General features: G+C 42.0%; 1 protein-coding gene across 3 annotated transcripts in view; it reads right to left on the bottom strand.

Annotated features, from left to right (window-relative positions):
- Nucleotides 1-23651, bottom strand: part of pdzd2 (PDZ domain containing 2) — a 57799-nt gene that overhangs the window by 18825 nt on the left and 15323 nt on the right. For all 3 annotated transcript variants that reach the window (XM_041937960.1, XM_041937962.1, XM_041937963.1), the window contains exons 3-10: nt 22739-23211; nt 18681-19170; nt 9168-9313; nt 8407-8539; nt 4825-4974; nt 4076-4175; nt 2987-3135; nt 853-972 (exon numbers count right to left, since the gene is read on the bottom strand). In XM_041937960.1, the coding sequence (XP_041793894.1) occupies nt 853-972; nt 2987-3135; nt 4076-4175; nt 4825-4974; nt 8407-8539; nt 9168-9313; nt 18681-19170; nt 22739-23211 (1761 nt within the window). The remainder of the gene's footprint in view (nt 1-852; nt 973-2986; nt 3136-4075; nt 4176-4824; nt 4975-8406; nt 8540-9167; nt 9314-18680; nt 19171-22738; nt 23212-23651) is intronic.

Genomic DNA, 23651 nt, shown 5'->3' with positions numbered 1-23651 from the left:
ATCATAATAGACACCAATATCAAAACATCTATATAAGATCATAATAATAATTTCAACCATATTATCCAGCACTAACTGGGACCCTGCATGCAATATGACTTAAAAGAGAATACCACTGCAGGTACAGCATTGATTTTCAATGCCATGGATGCAATAAAGAATATTTTCAAAATTTCTAGAACCAAGAAAAAGCTATCAGAAAAACGGTTAGATAATCTAGGTGAAAACTCAGGATGACTGGTCTAGGAGTCTTAAACAGGATCCTAGTGATTGGTTCAGGAATTTAACATTTATTGACTTAGTTCCATATCATACTTTTGAGGTATGATGTTGTCATGCCAGTTTCAAAAAAGCATAGAACTGTGTGTCCTCAAAGCTAAATAGTTAAGGCACATACCACATAAGCACAATTTGACTGGTTCTATTCTGGCAGAGAACCTTTATTGTATGTCTTTTCCCTCGCTCTCCTCCCATGTCTTCTGTCAACATCTATGCTGTTCACTCTCTAAGAAAGGCAAAAGTGCCACAAAGAAACCTTAAAAAGGTATATTACCAACAGTTCTGTACATGGTACACTAATTAAAGGCATGATAATATGACCCTTGTTGTGGCAATAGTATAATGAGCTGACACATTGTTAAGTTTGTAAGGAAAGCTTTTCACCAATATACAGTATTTCTAAAAAGCAAACACATAATTGAAATAAAAGTTAGTGAATTATGTTAGGATACATCAAAACCAGATTGTTGCTGTTCCAACAAACACATATGCATCTTTAATAGTGTGCTTACGTACACATATTCAGAGTGCACTCTCTTTATTAATGCACACATGTCAAAGAAGGGCACTCACCTTGCCCTGGCCTTTCATCAGCACTATACTGGAGATAATGGATGGCTGCGCCAGTCGCCATGGAGACTCCACTTGAATGGTGCTCAGGGAGCGGGCTGATTTCTTAATTGTCTGATATTCCTAAAAGGGAGATGAATATAAAAAAAAAAGAAAAAGAAAAAAGAAAAGACAAATTAATGTTGTAACACGTGTGAGAGTGTATGCATGCACGTGTTTGTGTGTTTTCTGTCTTCCCCCCTTGTGTTGCTGTGGTTATGGCAGAGTGAATGAATGAGCCAGACCTGTCAACCCTCCTGTTTTTCCTGGGTTTGTCCCATACTTTGTGCAAGTGTGCAAGTATCTCACCAAAGACTTACGTATGTGTAATGAAGAGCAACGTCAGTCAAAGTCATGTCTTTTGTAAAATATGCCACACAGACGTTATTGTATAACAAAGGGAAAAGGAAAGGAAAAAGCAACATATCTACCAAGCCTATTGTAAGTGCACCAGTTTAAGTTCATGTACTGGACCAGGTTGGACCTGTTTTTCCTGTTATTCATTCTCTTAATACCATTCTCACCAATTTTATCACCTAACCTGCTCCACCCACTTCCCACCTGCTCCCATTCCCTCTGATTACTTCAGTAGTATTTATATTATCCCACTTCCAATAGTTTTTTGCTGGATTGTCTTTTGCATTTTGCTAAATAGTCCAGCTGTCATTTTTTCCTGTTTTCCTGATCGTGCCAGTCTGAACCCCTTCCTGATTCCTGGACTTTGATTCATTGCTTTGCCTACCTTCTTTTGATCTCTGCTGGGTTTCTGCCTGTTCTAGCACCTGTTTAGCACAGTTACTAGCATAGATAGTTAGCTTGAACTGTGAATTCCTAGAAATCTCTGTGAATGTTGACTAAACAGAGGTAGTCTGCAAGTTTTCAAGTCTACGATTTCTTCAAATTCTCCTCTTTTCATGCAGTGTCAATTAAATTCTGATGTGGACTAAATGGGACTGAGACCACTTGAAAAGGAACATTTAGGGGCCGCCTCCTAGGAGACTTAATGTGTTCTGAAAAGAAACCATCCAACCACAGGATTTCATGATAGATGAAAATCTGTGATTTTAGCATTCATTCAAAAGCAAATCTACTATTAAATCAAGCTGATTGTGAAGCATTCAAGAACAATACAACAAGCAATATCTCTATAAGCAATGTATTTATGTGAAACATTAGTTAATCAAATATTACTCCCTTTAATGCTGCTGTACAATCATGCAATTCTGCCTCTTTTTCATTTTGTCTCTTTATGTCATTATTCATAACATACCATTGATTTCCATCTAAAAAATATTCTAATGAATAATATTCGTAGTCAGTTAGTCCAGGTGAGTTCTATGGCCTTATTCAGACTGCGAGTCCAAATTTGTTTTTTGGAATATCCAGATTGCATCCAGATTTTATAAAGTCTGCACAGTACAAAACCACAAATCAGATCCAAGACACATTTGTTTTAGTTTTGAGTTGCGATTCCAATTGGAATTGCACAAATGGATCTCACTCTGGATGCCCCTGCCTCTTCAAATTGGATTTCAAAGTGATTTCTGCATCACTTGCAACACAACAACAACGTCAAATCCAGAGTGACAGAAGTGCATTAGATGTTCTGAGCATTATCCATGCTGCTACTATGACAGTGTTATGGAGGACAGCACAGAGAACAACAGCCTTCTGCACCTTTGCTTGACAGCGCAAGTGTCTGTAGGGTGAGATGACGGATCTCCATTTGTCATGCTTCCGCATTAGAAAGCCGTGTTGCCAGAGTCCATAGTTACTCACACCTATGCTGGTACTGCAGCAACACATGCAGATAGGTTGGTGACATCTGGACATATAAATCTGATCTGACCATGATCTGATTAATGGACAAGCCACTCTACCTCCTGAGCCACAGATGCCAGTAACATCACGACTCCTCAGATGTGATGGAAAAACAAACAGGAATGTTCAAAAGGACCTTTTTTTCCTGAGTTTACCTAATGTGCAGCCATAGTTCTTTGAAGTATTAATTTAAAAGGGGCAGGCATAGGATGTATGCTCTTTACATACATCTTTATACCTTCAGCTCCATTAAGAATGAGGTGAGGCGTTCACTGACCTGTCTCACTCCAGCAGTGTCTAGTTGTTGAGGTAAGGAGTGTTTGCGTCGGCCAGCTGTAGGCTTCTCCACCTCTTCACTGCTGCTCACACCATTCTCCACAAACAGCTCATCATCCTCACCCACGGATTCAAGACGACTGCTCCCCCCTGAGCCAGAAAAATAATAATTTAATTCCTCTGAAAAAAAGCAATGATTTCAGTTTTTCATTGTCCAATTCTCTCTAAAGCACTTCAAATAACACATAGTAAAGGCATAAACTTTAAAATTTAATGCATGTTGCACTACGTACAAAATTCCAAGGTTCTGAGTCTGAAAAATACCAAACTTTGTGAGCTAAAAGCACTTGCACTATGCACACTGTATCACCTCTAATTGATTGATTCTATCATATAAGCAACCATTATCTCTGCCCTCATTCGCACCTCTTCGATGGAGTCTGCTCTCCTCCCCTTAATGGAAGCCACCAATACCAATCACATGGCTACTTCCCTTTCTCTCAGTAAACCCATAAAGGACAGCCTCACCCCCTCATCCCCAGTTATCCCCTACCCGACATCTACATGACACTGAATGGTGTTTGTACCACAACCCTCAACCCGTCCATGCCATTGCTACATCCAAATCAACAAAACACTGGACTGGTAACATAACACCTTCTGCAGGACAAAGCACATTGCTCTTTTTGAAGAGACACTTCAGTGTGTGCAACACAAGTCTCCTGAAGACCTGCTACCAGTCTGTAGTGGCCAGTACATTGTTGGATGGAGCAACCAGCAGACTCAGCAAGCTGGTATGGAAGGTCAGGGCTGTGGTCTGACTGGAGCTGGAAAGTCCGGAGGTAGCGACAGAGAGATGGATGAAGAGCAAGATCAAAACCATCCTAGAAAACCCCTCTCAACCCCTCTACCATGAGGTATAGCAGATGGGCAGCTCATTCAGGTTTCAGATCATCCCACCCAGGGGGAAAAATGGAACGCTTCAGGCATCCCTTTGTACCTGCTGCCATCAGACTGTACAAAAACAACCAGTTTAGAGACAGTTGCATTGTGGTGTTATTAAACAACCTAGTTTTTGCAAAGTACCAACCCTGGGATCGACTGCAGAGCTTCATGGGTGTGGGGCTGCAGCAGGATCCTTTGGGTACCTCTCCCTGACATTGTTGGTCTAGTTTCTCCACGTTAGTCAACTGTAATGACAAAAACACACAGACATTTTCAATTTCTCTCTTCTTTAACTGTCCAATATTTGGTACTTCAACAGTTAAAACACAAGGCAGTATTTATTTCATTCATCCTCACCACCTTTAATTTGATTTGATTAGCATTCAACTTCCATTCGTACAGGACTTATTTCATGCTATGCTCCAATTTTTTAAAGGACTGTGTCTATATGTACAAACCAAATATACTGTATAGACCTTGGTGTATGAGCCCTGTACTATTGCCAGATGAACAGATGTTGCTGCTCTGTGGTACTAAAAGGACTCAGTTGAGGTGGTCCAGGCATGTGATCAGGATGCATCCTGATGCTTCCATCTGGAGGTAATCTGGATGTGTTCAAATGGGAGTAGAGACCAGGACAGACCCAGAACACAATGGAGGGATTATACTTTACATCCAGGAGGATCTGAAAATATTACCTGGCCTACTGACACCACAGCCTTTGCTCAACTCAACAAACTACCCTAGAGTTGGCCAGTGACTCTGCTTTGTGAGCCAGGCTGCTGTTATAGATAGCAGCAGACTAATTAAAGTGCTACAAAGACTCACTCCTCATATACACACACACACACACAAAAGACGCATGGACATGTTGTACAAATTATCTGTGTGTACCAGGTAGGGATGAAGACTGGTGCTGCAGTTGGAGGTCTGGGGTGAGCGAGGGGGAGCAGACTGAGATAGGTAGGACAAGGAATTGCAGGTGCTGACTAGGTCTGGCAGACTGGTCGATGGGAAGCGCTCGAAACCCACTTCTGACTCCTCCTGTAGGAATGGGAAGAACATCATGATTGCATGTGTGTGTGTATGAGATGTGTTTTTAGTATGTTTGATATGTAATTCTGAAAGGGAAGAATGTGATGTGATGTGTGATGATCCAGTCAATGTTAGACCTTTTTTTCCTTTTTATGGTTCTTTTCCATGTGTTAACTCAGTGGCTTCTACTGAAACCTTGAGAGACAAGTGAAAAAAAATTCTAATGATCTATTTTCTAAGTCTGATCTAAACTGTTTTCTGTACTGTGTTTACGAGTCAAGAACAGGAGAAAAAAAGGTTTTGCCAGGATAATCTTTCTAAATTCTTTAATATATTTTTATTTCACATGGAATTTTTTTTTTTTTTTGACAGTATCATTTCTTTCAGAATCAGAATCAGAGTCGACTTTACTGGCCAAGCATGGGTGCACATACAACGGATCTGACTCTGGTTTAAACATTGCACTCAATGTACTTGCATAGGAAAAAAGACATACAACTCAACAACGAAAAAAAACAAAACAAAACGAAACACTGAATAGTTACGTAGTAATAATAATGAGACAATAAACAAGGGCAGGTAGGCACCAATGATTTTCTCAGCAGACGATGATGGATGTGCATAGAATAGGTTGAATTATTCCTGTGTAGATCAGCAACTGTTGAGGCAGGTTGAACTTCCTGGGTTGACGCAGGAATTACATCTTTTGTTGTGCCTTTGTGATGTCAGAAGTTCACCTTAAGTCCACAGTTTTGATCGTGTTCAGATCCAGCTGGTTCTGACTGCACCAGAGGACCAGCTATGTGACTTCCTGTCTGTATGCAGACTTGTCATCGTCTTGGATGAGGGGTGATGAGGAGTTTAACAGATGGGTCTCCTGCGATGCAATTATTGATGTAGAGGGGGAAGAGCATGGGAAGAGCTCACATCTCTGGGGCCTCCAGTGCTGATGGTTCGGCTGCTGGATGAGCGACCTGTTTGCCCAGTAGGCAAATTGCATGGGGTCTACGAGGGAGCCTGTGATGCCTTTCAGCTGAGTCAACACCAGTGTTATTATGGAGAATTTGAAGCATGAGGGACAACTGAGCTCTAGCGATTTAGTGAAAATCTGTGCGAAGACAGGTATCAGTTGGTCAGCACAAACTTTCAGACTGGAGGGGGACACGGTGTCGAGGCTTGATGCCTTCTCGATCTTCTGTGTCTTGAAGAGATGACACACATCCTGTTCACAGATCCTGGTGGGGGGGTCTGTGGGGAGGCGTGAGAGTGGTGCAGGGGTAGTGAATGGTTGTTTGATGTCCTAGCCAGGGTGGGTGATGGGTGTTGATGTGGGCCATTCAAACTCGCGGTAGAATGTATTCAGCTGTGTTGGGAGATGGTCTCCTCTAGTTGGTAATGTCCTGTAGTTTTCTCCACACTGATGTAGGGTTGTTAGCTGAAATGCTGTCCTTCAGTTTTTTGTTGTCAGTGTCTTTCTCCTTTGGTTACACAGGCCTCCTCCGTAACCTGGCGAAGCTGCCTTGTTGTCGTATGTGCAGAAGGTTTTATTTGGCACACACAAGTCCTCACAAAAACTAGTGTAAGAGCTGTCACCCGCGGTAGCACTCCTTCCTGCACTGAGGGTGCCTCAGTTGGCCACTGAAAGAGCTGCTCAGCTCCTCTACAGTCCGGTGCTGTCACACCGTTGTGAGGTTTGTCTTGTCATGGGGTTGTTGTCTTGTCATTTCCTGTTTTATTTTGAAGGTCTAATTCTCCTCTCATTTCAGAGCACTTGCCCTTCGTCATGTGTCCCGTGTGTCCGACCCGATCACCTGTTGTATCCACCTGTTCCTGATTACCCTCCATGCGTTAAATAGTCTGCGTCTCCCTTGTCTTGTGCCAGTGTGTCTTTGTCCGTTGGCGATTCACCCGAGCCTGTCTTCTCCCTTGTCCTTGCCACAGCCACAGTTTTGTCCGTAAGCCCTTGTTTCCTCTTTGTGAGTGTTTTGATTTGTAATTTTGATAATTTAGTTTTCTGATTTGTTTTCCTAGAATATTTCCTAGCCGATTTCTTTTCCTCAGTATAGAGAGTATTTCTGTTGGATTATTTTGTTTCCTTGAGTCTAGTTCCTCCATTTAGTTAGGAGTGCATTTTGAGTTTGTAGTATTTCTTATCTAGTTTCGCTAATCCATTTCCTAGCCTTTTGTGTTTTCCTCCTTCGGGAGCATCTTTTATTTCTTAGTTTTCATAGTTTTGTGTTTTTCCTCCTAGTGAGCGATTTTTTGTTTCTTTGTTGTTTTCTTATTATAGATATAATTACTAATATAGTCTTTTGCCTAGAATAATTTTCATAGCCAGTTTGTTTAACACTCAACGAATTGGTACTTGAGAGTTTTCAATAAAGAACTGTGTGAACTGAACTCTGCGTCTGAATCCTGATCTGAGTCCCGGCCTGACAGGTGCAGTGGGTGAGAGCTGTTGTCCATGATGGCTGTGAGATTGGCCAACAGCCTCCTCTCACCCACTTCCTCCACAGAGTCCAGTGGGCGGCCCAGGCCCTCCTGACCAGCTTGTTTAGTCTCTTCCTGTCTCTTTCCTGTGTGCTTCCCGGGGCCCAGCAGACAACAGCATTAAAGATCGTAGAGGCTACCACAGAGTCATAAAAAGTCTGCACACTCCAAAGGACCTCAGTCTCCTCAGGAGGTGGAGGCGACTTTGGCCCTTCTTGTACAGGGCGTCAGTGTTGTGGGACCAGTCCAGTTTATTGTTGAGGTGAACACCCAGGTACTTGAAACTGTCCACTGTCTCAATGTCCTCCCCCTGGATGTTCACTGGTAAGTGTGGTAGTGTCCTCCTTCTGAAGTCAACCACTATCTCCTTTGTTTTACTGGTGTTCAAGCACAGGTGGTTGTGCTCACACCAGTCCACAAAGTCCATAATGACCGACGGCGGAGTCATCAGAGAACTTCTGAAGATGGCAGCTGTCCGTGTTATAGGTGAAGTCCGAGGTGTAGATGGGGAAGAGGAAAGGTGAGAGGACGGTGCCCTGGGGTGCTCCTGTGCTGCAGACTACCACCTCTGACTCACAGCTGCGCATTTGCACGTACTGTGGACGGTGAGTGAGGTAGTCGATGGTCCAGGCAGACAGATGTCTATCCACTCCCACATGCTCCAGCTTCCCCCTCAGCAGTGCTGGTCTGATGGTGTTGAAAGTGCTGGAGAAGTAAAAAAAAATGACCCTCACAGCGCAGGCAGCGGTCTCCAGGTGGGTGGGTGCCAGTAGCAGCAGTAGATGATGGGGTCCTCTACTCCGATGTTGTGCCTGTAGGCAAACTGCAGCAGGTGGAGCTCACTACGGACCCTGTTTTGGGTGTTCCCTGATGTTAAATACTGATGAAATCCCCCTGATGGTTATTTGCAAGATTCAATCTGAAAATAAATTTGTGTCTGTTTGCACTTACCCTGCTGGCCACCACCAGCTGGACTAGACCAGTAGTGGAGCGGAGGATAGCAGCAGCCTCCTTATGGCTGAGACCCACCAGAGACTGACCATTAATCATCAGCAACTCATCACCGGCATGAAGACGACCATCCCTGAAACCCACATTTAAACACAAACATTTAACTTTACACATGTACATGCACAGACGCAGCTCTCTCAGCTGCACACCAAGGCTGTACTTCTTCAGTTTTTCAAGATTCCAAAATAGGAAATTTCTTGAAGATTTTAACCTGCATCTGGATCTGGACTAGAATTCAATTAGACGAGAGACAATTGTGGGATACGTCTGTCAAATTTGTTTAATAAATGTTGTGGCTTAAGTACTAAAAATATTAGCATTAACAAACAGGACTGAAAATATAAGCTTCATGATGAAGAAAAAATAATCAAGAACATGAAAAGAATGAAATAGCAATTGTGAGCCCTATTTTCTGTATTTGTGCTACACACAGCACAGTATATAAGGAATGTGAGTCAGTATACTGCAAGTCAACTATGTGAACAGCCTGTTCTGTCAAATTTTTAAACAATTAATAAATCAACCAAAAGCAGATTATTATTGTACTATAGCGATGTCCTCATATACTGTAAACTTTGACAGTATTTTAAATTCACTGGGGAGTTCAGACAGAGATAATGGAATATGAACTACTGTACAACTACCAAAACATAGTATCAAAGCAAGCACATTTTTCCTGACTTTCTTAGGACTAACTGTACCTGTGAATGGCACCTCCCTCCTCTACATGTGCTATAATGATGCCATGGGGACATCTTTTGGAGCCACGACCCCCTGTTATCTGTATGCCCAGGCCCTCCTGACCCTTCACCATATGCATCTTCCAGATGTGGTTGCCCTCCCTGAGCTACAAAAGAGCACAACAAACACAATATATTACACAGGGTTGAGATTCAATAATATACTATAATAATCACATGATCAAGAAGCTGAAAAAAAAACAAATCAAGCATGCAACCACATGAGTTTAGAATAAATGATATGAGAACCAACAGACTGTCAGCAAACAATGATATTTTTTTTTACTTTACTGTGTTATTAGAAAGCATTCAAGAGGCTTTCAGCAGTACAGTCCCTATCTGTAATACATGATTAATACATTCATTAGGTATTATAGTGCAACACAAGATATTTTTAAGCATTATGATGTCTAATGCTGAAAGTCATAAGGCCTTAAATATAGACAAGGATCTGTTATAAAGGTATCATAGCAGGATATAACCCAATATGAGCAAATCTGAACATGAGTTAACATGGATTGATCTTTTCATTATTAAACTAATGCAGGTGTGACTACTCTAAAGACTTGTCTACAAGAGGCGCTGATGTAAGTAATGTATATGCACATTTCTGACTTTAGTTTTAGACATAAATCTACACAGTAGATAGAGTTTTATGCACCTGGTCCATGTTGAGAGAGAGAGAGACTGCGACATGATTAACAAAGACTAAGCCACGAAACAGTTTGTTAAGCTACCCGTTAACTCATGATCTGGAAGTATGGAATATATGTATCAATTAAGCCAGAAACCAGTATTTACCTCATCATTTCATACATTTCAGTTACAACAGAACAACTAGTATGGCACTAGTATATGCACATACATGAACCACAATAGTCATAGAGGAGTATTCTACAAGATTCAAAGAACATCTCACCTTTGAAAAAGAGTTAATAATATGCAAATCACATGCACCAAGTGCTTCACATAAAAAAGACATAGGACAAAGAGAAAACACAGATAGAAATTTGATGTAAAATAAGATAAACCCACTTGGTCATAAAAATTAACATTATATAAAACTAAAAATAGAAGCATTAAAGGTCTCAAAATTCTCCTATTCCGTTAATACAATGGCAGTCAAAAATTTGACTTAATAAGCGAGCACTCACAAAGTATTTCACCTTGTGTGTACACTCAACCAATAGGCCCCTCCAAAGAAAAAAGGCATAACAGAGTCTACCAAATTTCTGATGGACAGCCCAGAACATCTTCACCTCACTGTGGATACTATCTGTCGGGCACAGCCTAAAGCTGCCACAGAGAACCACGGACAGTCATGTCATGTCAGGCCATCAAGTCATGGTCTGTTCACAAGGAGCAAAAGCTGAAAAAGTGATAAACATCTCTGGCATTTCACTTGCAAGCAGCCATGTCTCTGTTCCATCTAAAGTTCTCACATTTGCCTCCACTAATAAAAAACAAAGGTAGATTTTTGTAAGTTCTATCACAACCTCCTGCTGAAAGTTTGGTACTATACCAACCCCAGCCAAGCAAATTCTCACTCCTATGCAGGATACAACAAGAACACCATTTAAGCCCATTTAAGCCCAAGTCATGTCAAACATATTCAATCACATTCTGAATACTTTCTACAAAAAGTGATATATTAAGTGGACCAACTCTTTACGTCTAAGATAAAAAGAGATAATCATTTCTCAAGAGAGGGAACAGAGGTGTTAAAATGGCTGGCAACCAATGAAGACATCAGAATCAAAAGAGCTGATAAAGGAGGGGCAGTAGTAGTGTGGTACACAAGTACACCACAGAGGCCATCCTGGCCTTTGAAAGAAGTGTCAAGGAGGCCATCTTTGTCAAAGTGGGCCTGCCCTCACTAAACAGAGGCGAGGGTTTGATACACCATCTTTTCCTTAGTGCTTTACGGAAGAATCAGCTTGCTCCACTTCAGCAGAGATAGGAGGCGCACTGGCATGAACTTGCGAATATTTGGAAAGTGTGATGGAATTTTCTGTTGCTTGGCTGTCTCCTGGTGAGGGCCTCAGGGTCATGGTGAGGTCAAGGGGTCGTCTTCAGGTCAGCTCATGTTCCAGGTGAAGGGAGAGATCTGTTTTGCTCTGCTGGAGTACAATGCAGCTGTTGGGTTGTTTGGGGAGACTGGCGCCCTTTGAGTAGGGAGAGAAGCCCCGTTGCTAAGGCGACCAAGGGCACAGGTGATAAGCTGTGCTGTCATCCAAACATTGCGGGGTAGACTGTCTCCTGTTAGAGGATTATGTTGATGGCAACCTGAAGATGCTTGGGACATGAGCTGGGGAACACGGATGAGCAGGTGTGGAGAGCCAATCAATTGGTCACGCATATTCTTATTGCCTGAAGAATGACCATAATTGGGCATGAACCAGGTCTAGTGCTCCCTGCTAGGATAAAGGACTGATCATGAGGAGCATCCCTCAGAACTGAGGTGGCATCAGACAGTGTTCACACTGTGTTGATAATCTCTCTGTTCTCAGCTTTCCTTTGGGGGGGGGTTTCAGTATCTTGCCCAAGGATACTTTGACATGTAGACCACCGAGGCCAGGGATCGAACCACTGATAGGTGGATAACCCCTCTACCTCCTGAGCCACAGCCAGCCGTACTTCAATGACGTTTCAGTAGTCATGTGACTTCTGAATTTCAGGTCATGTTGCTGATCATGTTACTACTTGTGTGTATTTCTTTCGAATATTTCTTTACCTCCTGTCACTTTTCACAACCGGTGACAGTGTTTGGATGAAAACTGAAACGTCTAGTTGATCATTATATGGTGGGGCCGGTACATAGAAGATATTTAATTATGGTCTGAATCAGTGACAGAACTTCTACAGTTCCATTCATATTTTAATAACACTAATAGCAATTTGAAGCTTAACTTAGACTGATTTAATAATATTTTTTTAATCAATTTTACTGATTTGAAGATCTTTAAAGATGACAATGGAGATCTACATTTATCCGACATAGAAAACCTACTGACTGCAACACCATTCTCAGACAATTCCCATTCTCCTTACTTAGTAACATAGCCTGCAGTCAGACATGTTGTGTTGGTCGTTGTGTTTGTGTGATTAAAATAGGGCCCTTAGTCTTGTTTGATGTTTCATGTTTGTTTAGTGCTGCCACTGCTCGTGGCTTTGTCGGTCATTTTAGCAACTTATGGGCCTAGAGGGATTTAAATAAAAGAGGTCATCTCCATCTAGGGCACAAACATGCGGGCTACGGACATTATTCTTCATTTACAATCCTCTGATGTGCTGGGACAATACACCAGCTGTCTGTCTCCATCCTCTGACCCACATGTTAAACTACTATTGGTGGTGATCCCATTTATCCTCTCAAGCATCTGTACACAAATTGAACTGCTGAATGTCTGGCTGCTGGACCTGCACCCGGGAGCCAAAATGTGAAAACCTTCATATCGTTCTTATTTCTTCAGTTATTGCAGGTGTTTCCTATTTTTATGATATTACAACTGTATGTCTGTTTATCACTTTGGTAATGTTTTTTTTCACCAGAGGTAATTTGGTTTCCTACAGAAACATTTTTTGGGCTTATTAATGTGATATTCATCATCTATTACATTGATAGGATGGCTGCATTCCAAGTCCTAACAGACTGACATGGCATGACTAAAACTAATTCAGGCATCATGGTGATGAAGGTCCATGTCTCTACACAGCTGTCTTGGGGTAATCTCTGGCTGTCAATGTTAATGGGGACTATAAGGAACAAATTCTAAGTTATGTTTCTCTGCCAAGCACAAAAGTTTCAGGCCTGTATCAGGAAATGCATAGTTTGTGAAAGGTGAAGGATATGTTTTTTGCTTTATCTTAAAATATTTAGTGAGCTGGCTTCCCTATTATCTATGGGTAGTGTGTTCCAGAGTTTTGGAACATAACTGAAAAGGCTGCATCTCTGATTTCGGCTGTTGCTGGTAACCTCCTAAAAACCAGCAGATGGTCGCAGTGTTCTTAAAGGCAAATAGTGAACATGGTATTTAGCAATGTATCTTGGTCTAACAGATTAAGGGCTTTGTATGCAAGCTTGAAATCAATCCAAAATCTTACAGGAAACCAATGCAGAGCAGCTAAAACTGGAAACATGTGCTCTCTCCTCTTGTTTCTGGTTAATAGCTGACTTGAGTTTTGAATGAGCTGAAGTCTCTTTGTGGTTTTCTTCGGAAGGTCAGTAAATAGTGTGTTGCAGTAACCGACTCATGTTGAAATTGGCATTAATCAGTTTTTCAGCATCTTTTTTGATTTATAAATGGTCGAACTTTATGAAAGACCTTGCGGACCGACAACATGATCTCCAGCACACCGTGATGACTCAGATCAGTCTACTAATGGAACAACTCCTCCGCATGAACAATCACCTGGAGAATTTCCTGCCGCAGAGCCTCCGATCAAGCCAGCTGCCACCATTCCTCCCATCGCCAACCCGGCTCTAGGAGTTCCACACCTCACTCCTCCCAAAAAATTCTCGGGGGATTCCAGGGACTTCAAATTTCCCTGCAGCAACCCCTTCACCTGCCCGCTCCGACATCGCCCCCTTCTGGTACCGAAGAGCCTATGCAGATTGGTTGAGCCAAGCTGAACCCGAAGGAGAGACTGCGACGAGTAAGTCAACGAGCTTGCTATTACTGCAGGGAGCAGGGACCTCAACTAGCAAGCTGCCAGGTAAAAGGGAACGCTCACCGCCAAAAGGAGGTAGGTGGTGAGCCGGAACACAGCACAGCTGAAACCTCCTTGCACTTTAACAAAGGTAATTTTACGATTAAATAACAGACTGTTGGAATTAGAGGCACTGATAGACTCTGGTGCTGAGGAGAGCTTCATGAACTGGCATATAGCTCGGGAAAATCAGTTAGAAGTTAAAAAACTCACTCACCCTATCAACGCTAGCGCCTTAAATGGACAATTCATATTCCAAGCGACTCACTCAACTGAACCCTGTGAAATGACCATAGATGCCAATCACCAAGAAACTATAAGCCGAATCAGTGCAACACTCCCTCATTCTGGGTTATCCCTGGCTCCAGAATAACAATCCACAAATGGACTGGGGGACAGGGAAAATTCTGGGGATTGTATAACAAACAAACAAATCAATCTGAATCTCTTTATAGTACGAAAGCCAGATACCTAACTCCACCTTGCCATCAGAAGAGGAGAGGGATCGGTATCCAGACCAGGCCAAGGTTCCACGGTTTAACTGGGATCTGAAGGAGGTATTCAGAAAAGACAAAGCTACATCTCTGCCCCCACACAGATCCTCTGATTGCGCAATCGAGCTGCTTCCGGGAACGCCCATTCCCATAGGCAGGCTCTACTCCCTCTCTGGTCCGGAATGTAAGTCTATGGATGAATACATCCAGGCTTCTCTTCAAGATGGCATTATCCGCCCTTCTTCTTCTCCCGCTGGAGCGGGATTCTTTTTTGTGAAGAATAAGACGAGTCGCTCCGACCCTGTATTGACTACAGCCCACTGAATGAAATCACCGTAAAAAATCGTTACCCATTGCCACTAATAAACTCTGTTTTCAAACTTTTGCAGCAGGCTTGTTGGTTCACCAAATTAGACCTCCACAAAGCTTACCATCTGATCCACACACGACAGGGGGATGAATGGAAAACGGGTTTCAATACACCCAGCAGAAACTATGAATACCTGGTGATGCCATTCGGACGGACTAACTCCCCAGCAGTCTTTCAAGGGTACATAAATGACATACTAAGGGAATACATCAATGGTTTTGTTTTTGTTCTTTAGATGACATCCTGATCTTCTCTCCAGATTTGAAATCACACCAGCACCACATCCGCCAGGTATTGACCTGCTTATTAGAACATCAACTCTACATCAAAGCAGAGAAGTGTGAATTCCATGCAAAGAGAGTCTCTTTCTGGGGTATGTGATCACCAAAAAACAGATCCAGATGGATCCAGAGAAGGTGGGTGCATTGGCTGATTGGCCGGTTCCCTCAAAGCAAAAGAAACTGCAGCAATTCATGGGTTTTGCTCATTTTTATCGAAAATTCATCAGAAATTTCAGTACCGTTGCTGCTCCCCTCCATACTCTCACATCATCTAAAGCAGTATTTCAGTGGTCTCCAGGGGCAGACACTGACTTCCAGCGTCTGAAGACGGCTTTCACTACTGTACCCGTGCTCACCATGCCAGATCCACAGCAGTTTGTGGTAGAGGTGGATACATCAAATGAGGGAGTGGGAGCAGTACTTTCCCAACATAACACAGATGACAACAAGATTCACCCCTGCGCTTACTTATCACGTAGGTTATCTCCAGCAGAACGAAAATATGATGGTCAACCGAGAACTACTAGCGGTTAAAATGCAGAAAAACTAGTCCACGCATTTGTTACTTCCAGGCTGGATTATTACACTTCCTTACCCACTTACCTTATCAGGCTGTCCCAATTTGTTGCTAAATACTCTCCAACTAATCCAGAATGCTGCGGCACATGTTCGAAGAAAAACAAGGAAAAGAGATCATATTTCTCCGATATTAGCCGATCTGCAATGGCTGCCTGTAAAATCCAGAATAGAGTTTAAAATCCTTCTCCTTACCTACAAAGCATTAAATAGTCAGGCACCATCTTATCTTAAAGAGCTCATAGTACCCATATTACCCCAGTAGAATAGTGAACCCAGAATGCAGGCTTACTGGTGGCTCCTAAAGTCTCTAAAACCAGAATGGGAAGCCAGAGCCTTTAGTTATCAAGCTCCTCTCCTGTGGAACCATCTTCCAGCTATTGTCTGGGAGGCAGACACCCTCTCTACATTTAAGAGCAGGCTCAAAACTTTCCTTTTTGATAATGCTTACACTTAGGGCTGGCTCAGGCTTGCCTTGGACCAGCCCCTAGCTATGCTGCCATAGGATTAGGCTGCTGAGGGACTTCCAATGACACCCAAACCTCTGTCCTTCTCTCCCTCTCCATCTGTATGCATTCCTGTCCTACCAAGGCATGTTACTGACTTGGCTTCTTCCCCGGAGTCTTTGTGCTTTCTTGTCTCGCAGGTCCGAAGGGAGAGCGGCTACACCTGGACTACTGATTACACCTGCCACCTACACCACCACCTACCACACCTACATCCACTGCAACTTTTAATGTTATTTGCAATGCTACCATTATTATTAGATCATTAGTCCCTACTATGTTCATATATTATCTGCTATTAATATGTTAAAACATCACATACATAAATTTATCACACAGGCATATACTATACCATGTTCACTTTGTATACCTATAAATCTATTACAGCTGTCAAAAGTGTGATTTCTGTCCAACCCAGAACCTCTCTCTATATCTCTGTATCTCGTTCTCACTCTCTCTAACCAAGCCGGTTGAAGCAGATGGCCGCCCACCCACATCCTGGTTCTACTCGAGGTTTATGCCTCCTAAAAGGAAGTTTTTCCTTGCCACTGTCACCAAGTGCTTGCTCGTGAGGGAATTGTTGGGTCTCTGTAGATAAAGAGTTTGGTCTGTACCTGCTCTCAATGTAAAGTAATGTAAAATTGAATTGAATTGAATAAACTGCATTGGTCCACTAACACTGATGCCCTGGAAGGAAGGAAGGGCCAAAGTCATCTCGATCTGGCAAAAGACTGAGGTCCTTTGGAGTATGTAGGACACATGAAAACATTTTATGACTCTGTGGCGGTTCCACCTCCTCGGCTCCGATGCGCTGCAGCGAAGAACCTCAGGACTCTTATCTCAGCGCCTTCCAGTTTGCACTGTAGATCCATGGCTGCAATCCCAGACATGGAGAGAGCCCTGCTGCAAAGATTGTGGATGACACTACCACCAGCAGTGGTATCTTAAACAAAGATGAGATTTCATATCGGGAGGAAATCAACACTCTTGCATGGTGGTGTATGAACAACCTTTTGCTCAAAATCACCAAACCAAGGAGCTCACTGTTGATTTTAGAAAAAAGGAGGAAAGACACAACCACCCTGTCTGTATCAATGTTATGGACATGACACACCTCTACCCTGGTAAAGACAGCCCAAACATAAATGTTCTCAAGGAAACAGCAAGGAGAATAAAAAATCCCCATGCCAAGTTCTTGTTGCCTTTCAGAGAGGAGCAGTAGAAAACATCCTAGAAACATCACAAATTGCGATCGAATGCTGATGGCCCAGGACAGGAGGGCTGAAGCAGGTAATTAAAACAGCCCACACAACATTGGAGCAAGCATCAGTAATATTGGCGAGGTGACATTCCTGTGCAGAGACTCACCCCCACCACAGCCTGTTCACCCTGCTGCCATCTGCCAAGAGGCACAATAGTACCACTAGACTACAGAGCAACTTCTTTCTTCAGGCAGTGAGACTCGTCAATTCATCCTCTCCACTCCACCACTAAAAATATTTTTTATTTTAATGACTTATTATTTAATTATCCATTTATATTTTAATTAGCATTTAGTCACAATTCTGTGTTTTAAAATGTAAAACATGAAACACAAACACATGAATACGATGGCCGGGCCACCCGCTGGGGCAATTTGGGGTTCAGTATTTTGCCCAATGATACCTCAACATGTAGACTGCTGAGGCCAGGGATTGAACCACCGACCTACTGATAAGTGGACAACCACTCATATCAACTATGTCCTAGTAATATTTATATCGAGTTACTAACTTCAGATAGGCCTACTGTAGCATTGCCAGAGCAGGCATGTGGGGAAGGCTTAAAATCAAAGTGATGGACATAAGTCTCATATTTGGAATTCTGCATTGTTACTGGAATTATTGAATTTTACTTTGTATTCTACTATATACTATGCTTTTACTATTTCCAAACACCTCATTTGGCATATAATTAGTCATTACAAGTGAACGCATGCTTGACTGCAGACTCTATTTTATTATTACTCTCTATTTTAATTGTGCTGATAGGCTGTCAGAGGCAGAGGCAGTCACTGCATGTAGTGGTTATTTTGTTATTATTTTAATCAGTGATTCTCAATTTTCACTGATATAGACCATTCCAATTTTTCGATCCACTTTTGTTATTAAACGTGGTAATAAAAAGCTGATTAAAGAATGTTGCATACATTGCATGATTTACAAATGATGTTCAGGTTCATACTGCTGTCCTGTGCCCCCACTCTCTCACTTACCCTCTCGCCCTCTGTCTCTCTCTCCCATTCTGATGCTGTCCTTAGTTCTGACATGCCAGGTGTTGACCAAAGAGTAAGCATACGTTTGATGTATAAATAAACTGATTTTCAACTTACAGTACCTCTTTTTCTTGAAGCTGTATCTTAACTGAATGCATTTTACTGTTCAACTTTATAAAAATTGTGATTCTGCAGTGTGAGAGATAGCGAGTAACATGATCCCTCACTTGTCCTAGTGTAATTGTGCATTAAAGTAGCCATGTATATCAGCAGTGTGTCTTACCTGGCTTGAAGGTTCACTGCTGAAAGAATCGATTTTGTATTCTAACAGCTGACTGTGACACCTTGTAGGCAGTGTGGAAGAGGCTCCGCTATGTAGACGCTGCAGAACAGTTCCCACCTGAGGAAAGGTGTGTGAGCTTTCCTCTGAGGGTGTATCGGTGGAGAGGATGGAACCTGAGTCATCACCTGGAAGACTAGCTTGTGCATCAAGGGGAACAGAAGAGTTGTCGCTGTTGTAACAGCTCCGGAGTTCTGAGCTAGTACTGTCTCTGTTGTCTCGAATAAAGGAGGAACGTGATATGACACCAAATTTGCGTGTACGTATGTCAGAGGGCTCAGAGGCAGCTCTTTCCTGCTGCTGATCTTCACAGCTGTCACTGCTGACTGGAGCATTAACACTGCCACAGGGAGGGAGAGGAGCCTTTCTCTTGACTCTCCGCAGCATGATCAGGTAGATACAGCCTCCACTCCAGCACTGGTCAGCCAGGTAACTAGAAAAAAGCATTGACAGGATAATGCTGTCATTCAATACAGGCTCAAATATCATAAGGGAAACTACAGCCCTTACATCGACGGGCCAATAGTTCCTCATATTTCCACCTCTATTGATGGAGGTAATCTCGACATGCAATCACTTACTAAACATAGGTAGTAGTACTAGGTTTTGCACGTTTTTTTTTTGTTTGTTTTTTTTAACCCTCCTGTTGTCTTCGGGTCAATTTTGACCCATTTTCAAGTGTTTGCATATCATAACTATGGTTTTCTCTCATATAATTGCTTGAAAATGACATGGATAGTTCCATGCTATGTTCTTTGCAAGTAAATTTAATTATGACTATATTCTTTGAATTATGTGTGTTTTATTAAAATTTATAGCATCTGTGGTCTTCCCGGTCAAATTTGACCCGGCCACAATAAGTGGTATAATGGATCATACTATTGTGCTTTCCAGTACAATAAACACACACGCACGCACGCACACACAGACACACACACACACACACACACACGCACACACACACATTTATACTTCATGCTTCATAAACAGTCAAACCACACCAGGTCAATTTTGACCCGGGAGGACAACGGGTGTGACTATTTGCTGCCATTAAAAAAATTTACATTATTTCAAAACAGTGTCCTGACTAAACTTTGACATATGCCAGTCTGTGATAATACATCAATTTATGTGCCTCAGATCATAACCATAGTCAAAATAATCAGAATTTCTGTTTTTTTTTTATCAAAAATGAGTGTGTATTTTTTTATAAATTACATCTATTATATCATACATTACAAAAATAAGTGTAAAATATATGTTGATGTGTTGGAAACAAGTTGGCTAAAAAGGTTCAACACAGAATTTGGTGATTATTTCAAAAGGCTGACAGTCACCTTTTACTGTTTAGTCTGTTTGAGATGAATTGAACTGCCTTTGTGTTTGTTCATGCAAAGGTCTCATGATAACATTAAGATAGGTGGCAGCGATGTTATACTAGTCTCATGGAATGTCAGGAGTGTTGGTCACATTGTGAAGAGAGAAAAAGTTTTTAGACATTTAAAATCTCTATCTGCAGATATGATGTGTCCGCAGGAAACCCACATTAATGTAATTGAACTGAGGTGTAGTTGGATATCACAGCTTTGCCACTCACCATTTAATTCCAAGGTTTGGCTATTCTCTTTAGGAAAAATATTCCTTCCAACTCACCTCAATGACTACAGATACTTGTGGCAGGTATATAACCTTCCTCAATATTTACGGCCCCAACACGGAGGATCCATTCTACTTTAGGAAGATCTCTGACTTACTTCTAGATGCCCTTGTTATTCTTTTCTCATCCTCCTTTCGGAGTGTTTTTTTGTTATTTGAGTTTTCTTTATTTGTATGAAGTACTTGCCACATCTTGTTTGAGCGTATCTCTAGATAAATTCATAGCCATTGGTTTCACACTCAGCAAAGAGGTTACTGGGTTACGTTTGAATAAACCTGTGAACTTTGACAGACAGAATTAAATGATTTAAGGTTTAAGGAGTTTCACAGGAAATTCTACACTTCTAAATGAAGCGCCATTTAATCTCATTTAAATGACTTTTTCAACTCTCTGGTAAGTCTGCTGGGGCTGATGGATTTGGTTGTGAGTTTTCTAATGCACTTCATGACGTCCTCGACCTATTCTTCCTCAGAATGAGCTCTTGTTCTAAGAGCAATAAAGCATTGCCTAATGAGGTTACTATCTGTCCCATATTAAAGAAACGTAAGGAGTTTCAGCTGGGTTGTCGCCTTTCACCTGCCATCTTTGCCATTGTGTTAGAGCCCTTTGTCAGACGTCCTAAAAATCTGTTCCCCCTCTCCTAGATTTAATCACCTGTTTTGGCAGATTATCTAAATATACAATTAACTGGTCAAAGATCACCTGGGCTACCTTGGCCCGGAAATATCACTATAACACTGGAAACTAATATGCAAATAAACTTTTTTTCATCTTAAAACTTAAACAAAGCATAGAGAGTTGGACATTCCTACTCCTATCCAGGGCCATATTAATTCAATTAAAATGGTCTCCCTCCCAAGGCTTATTTAACTTTGTTCAAATCTTTAATTTCTCTCACATCAGCCTTCTTTAGAGAGTTCGACTCCATTACTTTGTTGTATATCTGGAACTATAAAAACCACAGGATTTCAAAAAGCCCAACTCCAAAGGGGGATTGGGCCTACCTGTTTTTAATATTACCATTACAAAATATCAGGGTTCTAAATATGGGCAGCAGGGTACTCTAGGTGATGTTGCCTCTGGGGCCCCCTTGTGGTTGTGTATGGAAGCAGCCTCTGCTACAAACTCCTTGCCAGCCATGCTTTTCTCCAAGCTGGAACGCTTGGGGCTATAAAAAGTCATAGTTTTGTACTGAAAAACTATCTCAGAATTCTAAACAAAGTCACAAGTGTTCTAAATCTACCAGAGACCTCTGCATATGTGGCAGTTTGTTTCAACCACGCTTCTGCACCACCGTGGTCAGACAATACTTTTCATGCCTGGAGGGGGAAGGGTCTAATTTCCATGGCCTTATATATAGATGGATGGTTTACTTCATTCAGTCAATTGAGAGAGAAGTTTGTTACTTACAAGTGAAGCATTGCGTCCAATCAAAATTTCATAATTTTGACACCATTCTGGAGCAGCACAAATTTTTATTAACATTCTAAATAATCCCCCCTGACTCCAGGCATCTTGTCTCCGTGTCAGTATCTTTGTTTGGTCATCATACTTTAGTGTCAACTGTGACAATCAAAGAAGCTTGGAGAGGTGAACTGGGCATAGACATTTCTGAAGATTTTTGCAATACATTGTTTGCTATACGATGCTGTTCAGTTATTAGCAGACACCAGCTGACTCAGTTTAAAGTTGTCCTACGCCTTCATTTCTCTAGGCTACATAAGATTTACCCTTCCACTTCATCATTGTGTGATAGATGTCAAGTGATAGAGGGCACACTGTCTCATGCTTTCTAGTTCTGCCTATTACTCACTGGATTCTGGTGCAAAACATTTGATTGTTATTCCAATGTTTACAAAAGGTCTGTTCAACCAGACGCTGGACTTGCTATCCCTGGCTGCTCACAACCTGCTTTGTGCGTTCCTGCAGCCATGCAACAGCCTTTGACACTCGGTATGATTGTTGCCAAAAGGCTCATTTTGAGGGACTGGAAATCACCCAGCCCCCCTTCTTTACAAAGATGGATGGCTGACATGTGCTCAGTCATTCAGGTGGAAAGAGTCAGGTTCCTGAGAACTGATTCTCTAAAAATTCTCTGCCGTCTGGAAACCATTTCTTGCTTATCTAGACGTGTCTAGAGGAGTAGGAGGTTGGTCATTGTTTGAGATCTGTTTTACAGCACTCAATACTTCGTGGCAGCCTTTTTATTGTCTATGCTTTTATGATGACTTTTATTTTCAATTAATTTATTTTTTTATACATATATTCATGCCAATACTTAATCTTCAATCTGTCTTGTTTTAAAAGCTTTAAAATAAAATACTGAACCTTAAACCAGTCTTACCTGGCTCCACTAACATCTACTCCCACCATCAGCTGCCCGTTCAGTGAAAGCAGTTCGTCTCTCAGCTTGATCCTCCCACAGTGGGCTGCTGGGCTCCCCTTCCTCACCTCTGTCACCCAGATGCATCCCACGTCCATAATGGGGCTCTGGTCCCTTCTCCTCCTTGGACCCCCCTTCTTTCTTCTGTCAGGGTCCCCAAAAATAGGAATGTTCCCAAAGCTGAGGCCAAACTCAGCAGTATCTGCCTTGTCTTTACTGAGGGAAACAGCATGAACCTCAACATCTAACCCCTCCCTGCAGGACGACAGGCTGGCTGATGGAGCTGTGTCACCCTCCATGAAGTTAAACTTAATGTACTCCACCAACTTCTGAATGGCAGCTACACACAGGGACATGTCCTCCAAATTAACACTACTGACACTGCTACTACTGCACACACTATCCCCTTCCCCATTCTGGTAGGAGTCCACATGCTGCAAGGAGAAGAGGGAGAATCAGTGAATGATGCCGGATTACATTTGATGAAAAACATGTTTGTTTTAATATTTTGAAACATTACATGGTTTCCCTTTATGCTTAAATTTTACCAGATTATTTCTTCATTTCACAACATTTATATTTAGAGTGCTGTATGCAGGGTGTGTACATGGAGCACATTTTAGTCACAGTCTCTGTCTGGCACCCATCTGACAGAGCAGATGCTATGTTTATATTGTAATCAATGCGGCTGTTTACATCAGGAGTTACATGTGTTGAACAAGTGTAATGGTGTATTTTTTATTATATCACATGCCAGTGACAGTGTTGTTTCTCACACATCATAGGAGCATATCCATTAGCTACAGTGTGTGGTTAGGAATTTCTTCCTTATTATCTACACGGGGGTTGCAATGTAAATTTTGTTGATATGCTC

This window comes from Chelmon rostratus, chromosome 5, assembly GCF_017976325.1.
Source record: "Chelmon rostratus isolate fCheRos1 chromosome 5, fCheRos1.pri, whole genome shotgun sequence".
NCBI lineage: Eukaryota > Metazoa > Chordata > Actinopteri > Chaetodontiformes > Chaetodontidae > Chelmon > Chelmon rostratus.
The sequence above is the reverse complement of the archived record's forward strand: the minus strand, read 5'-3'. Positions and strand labels throughout refer to the sequence as shown.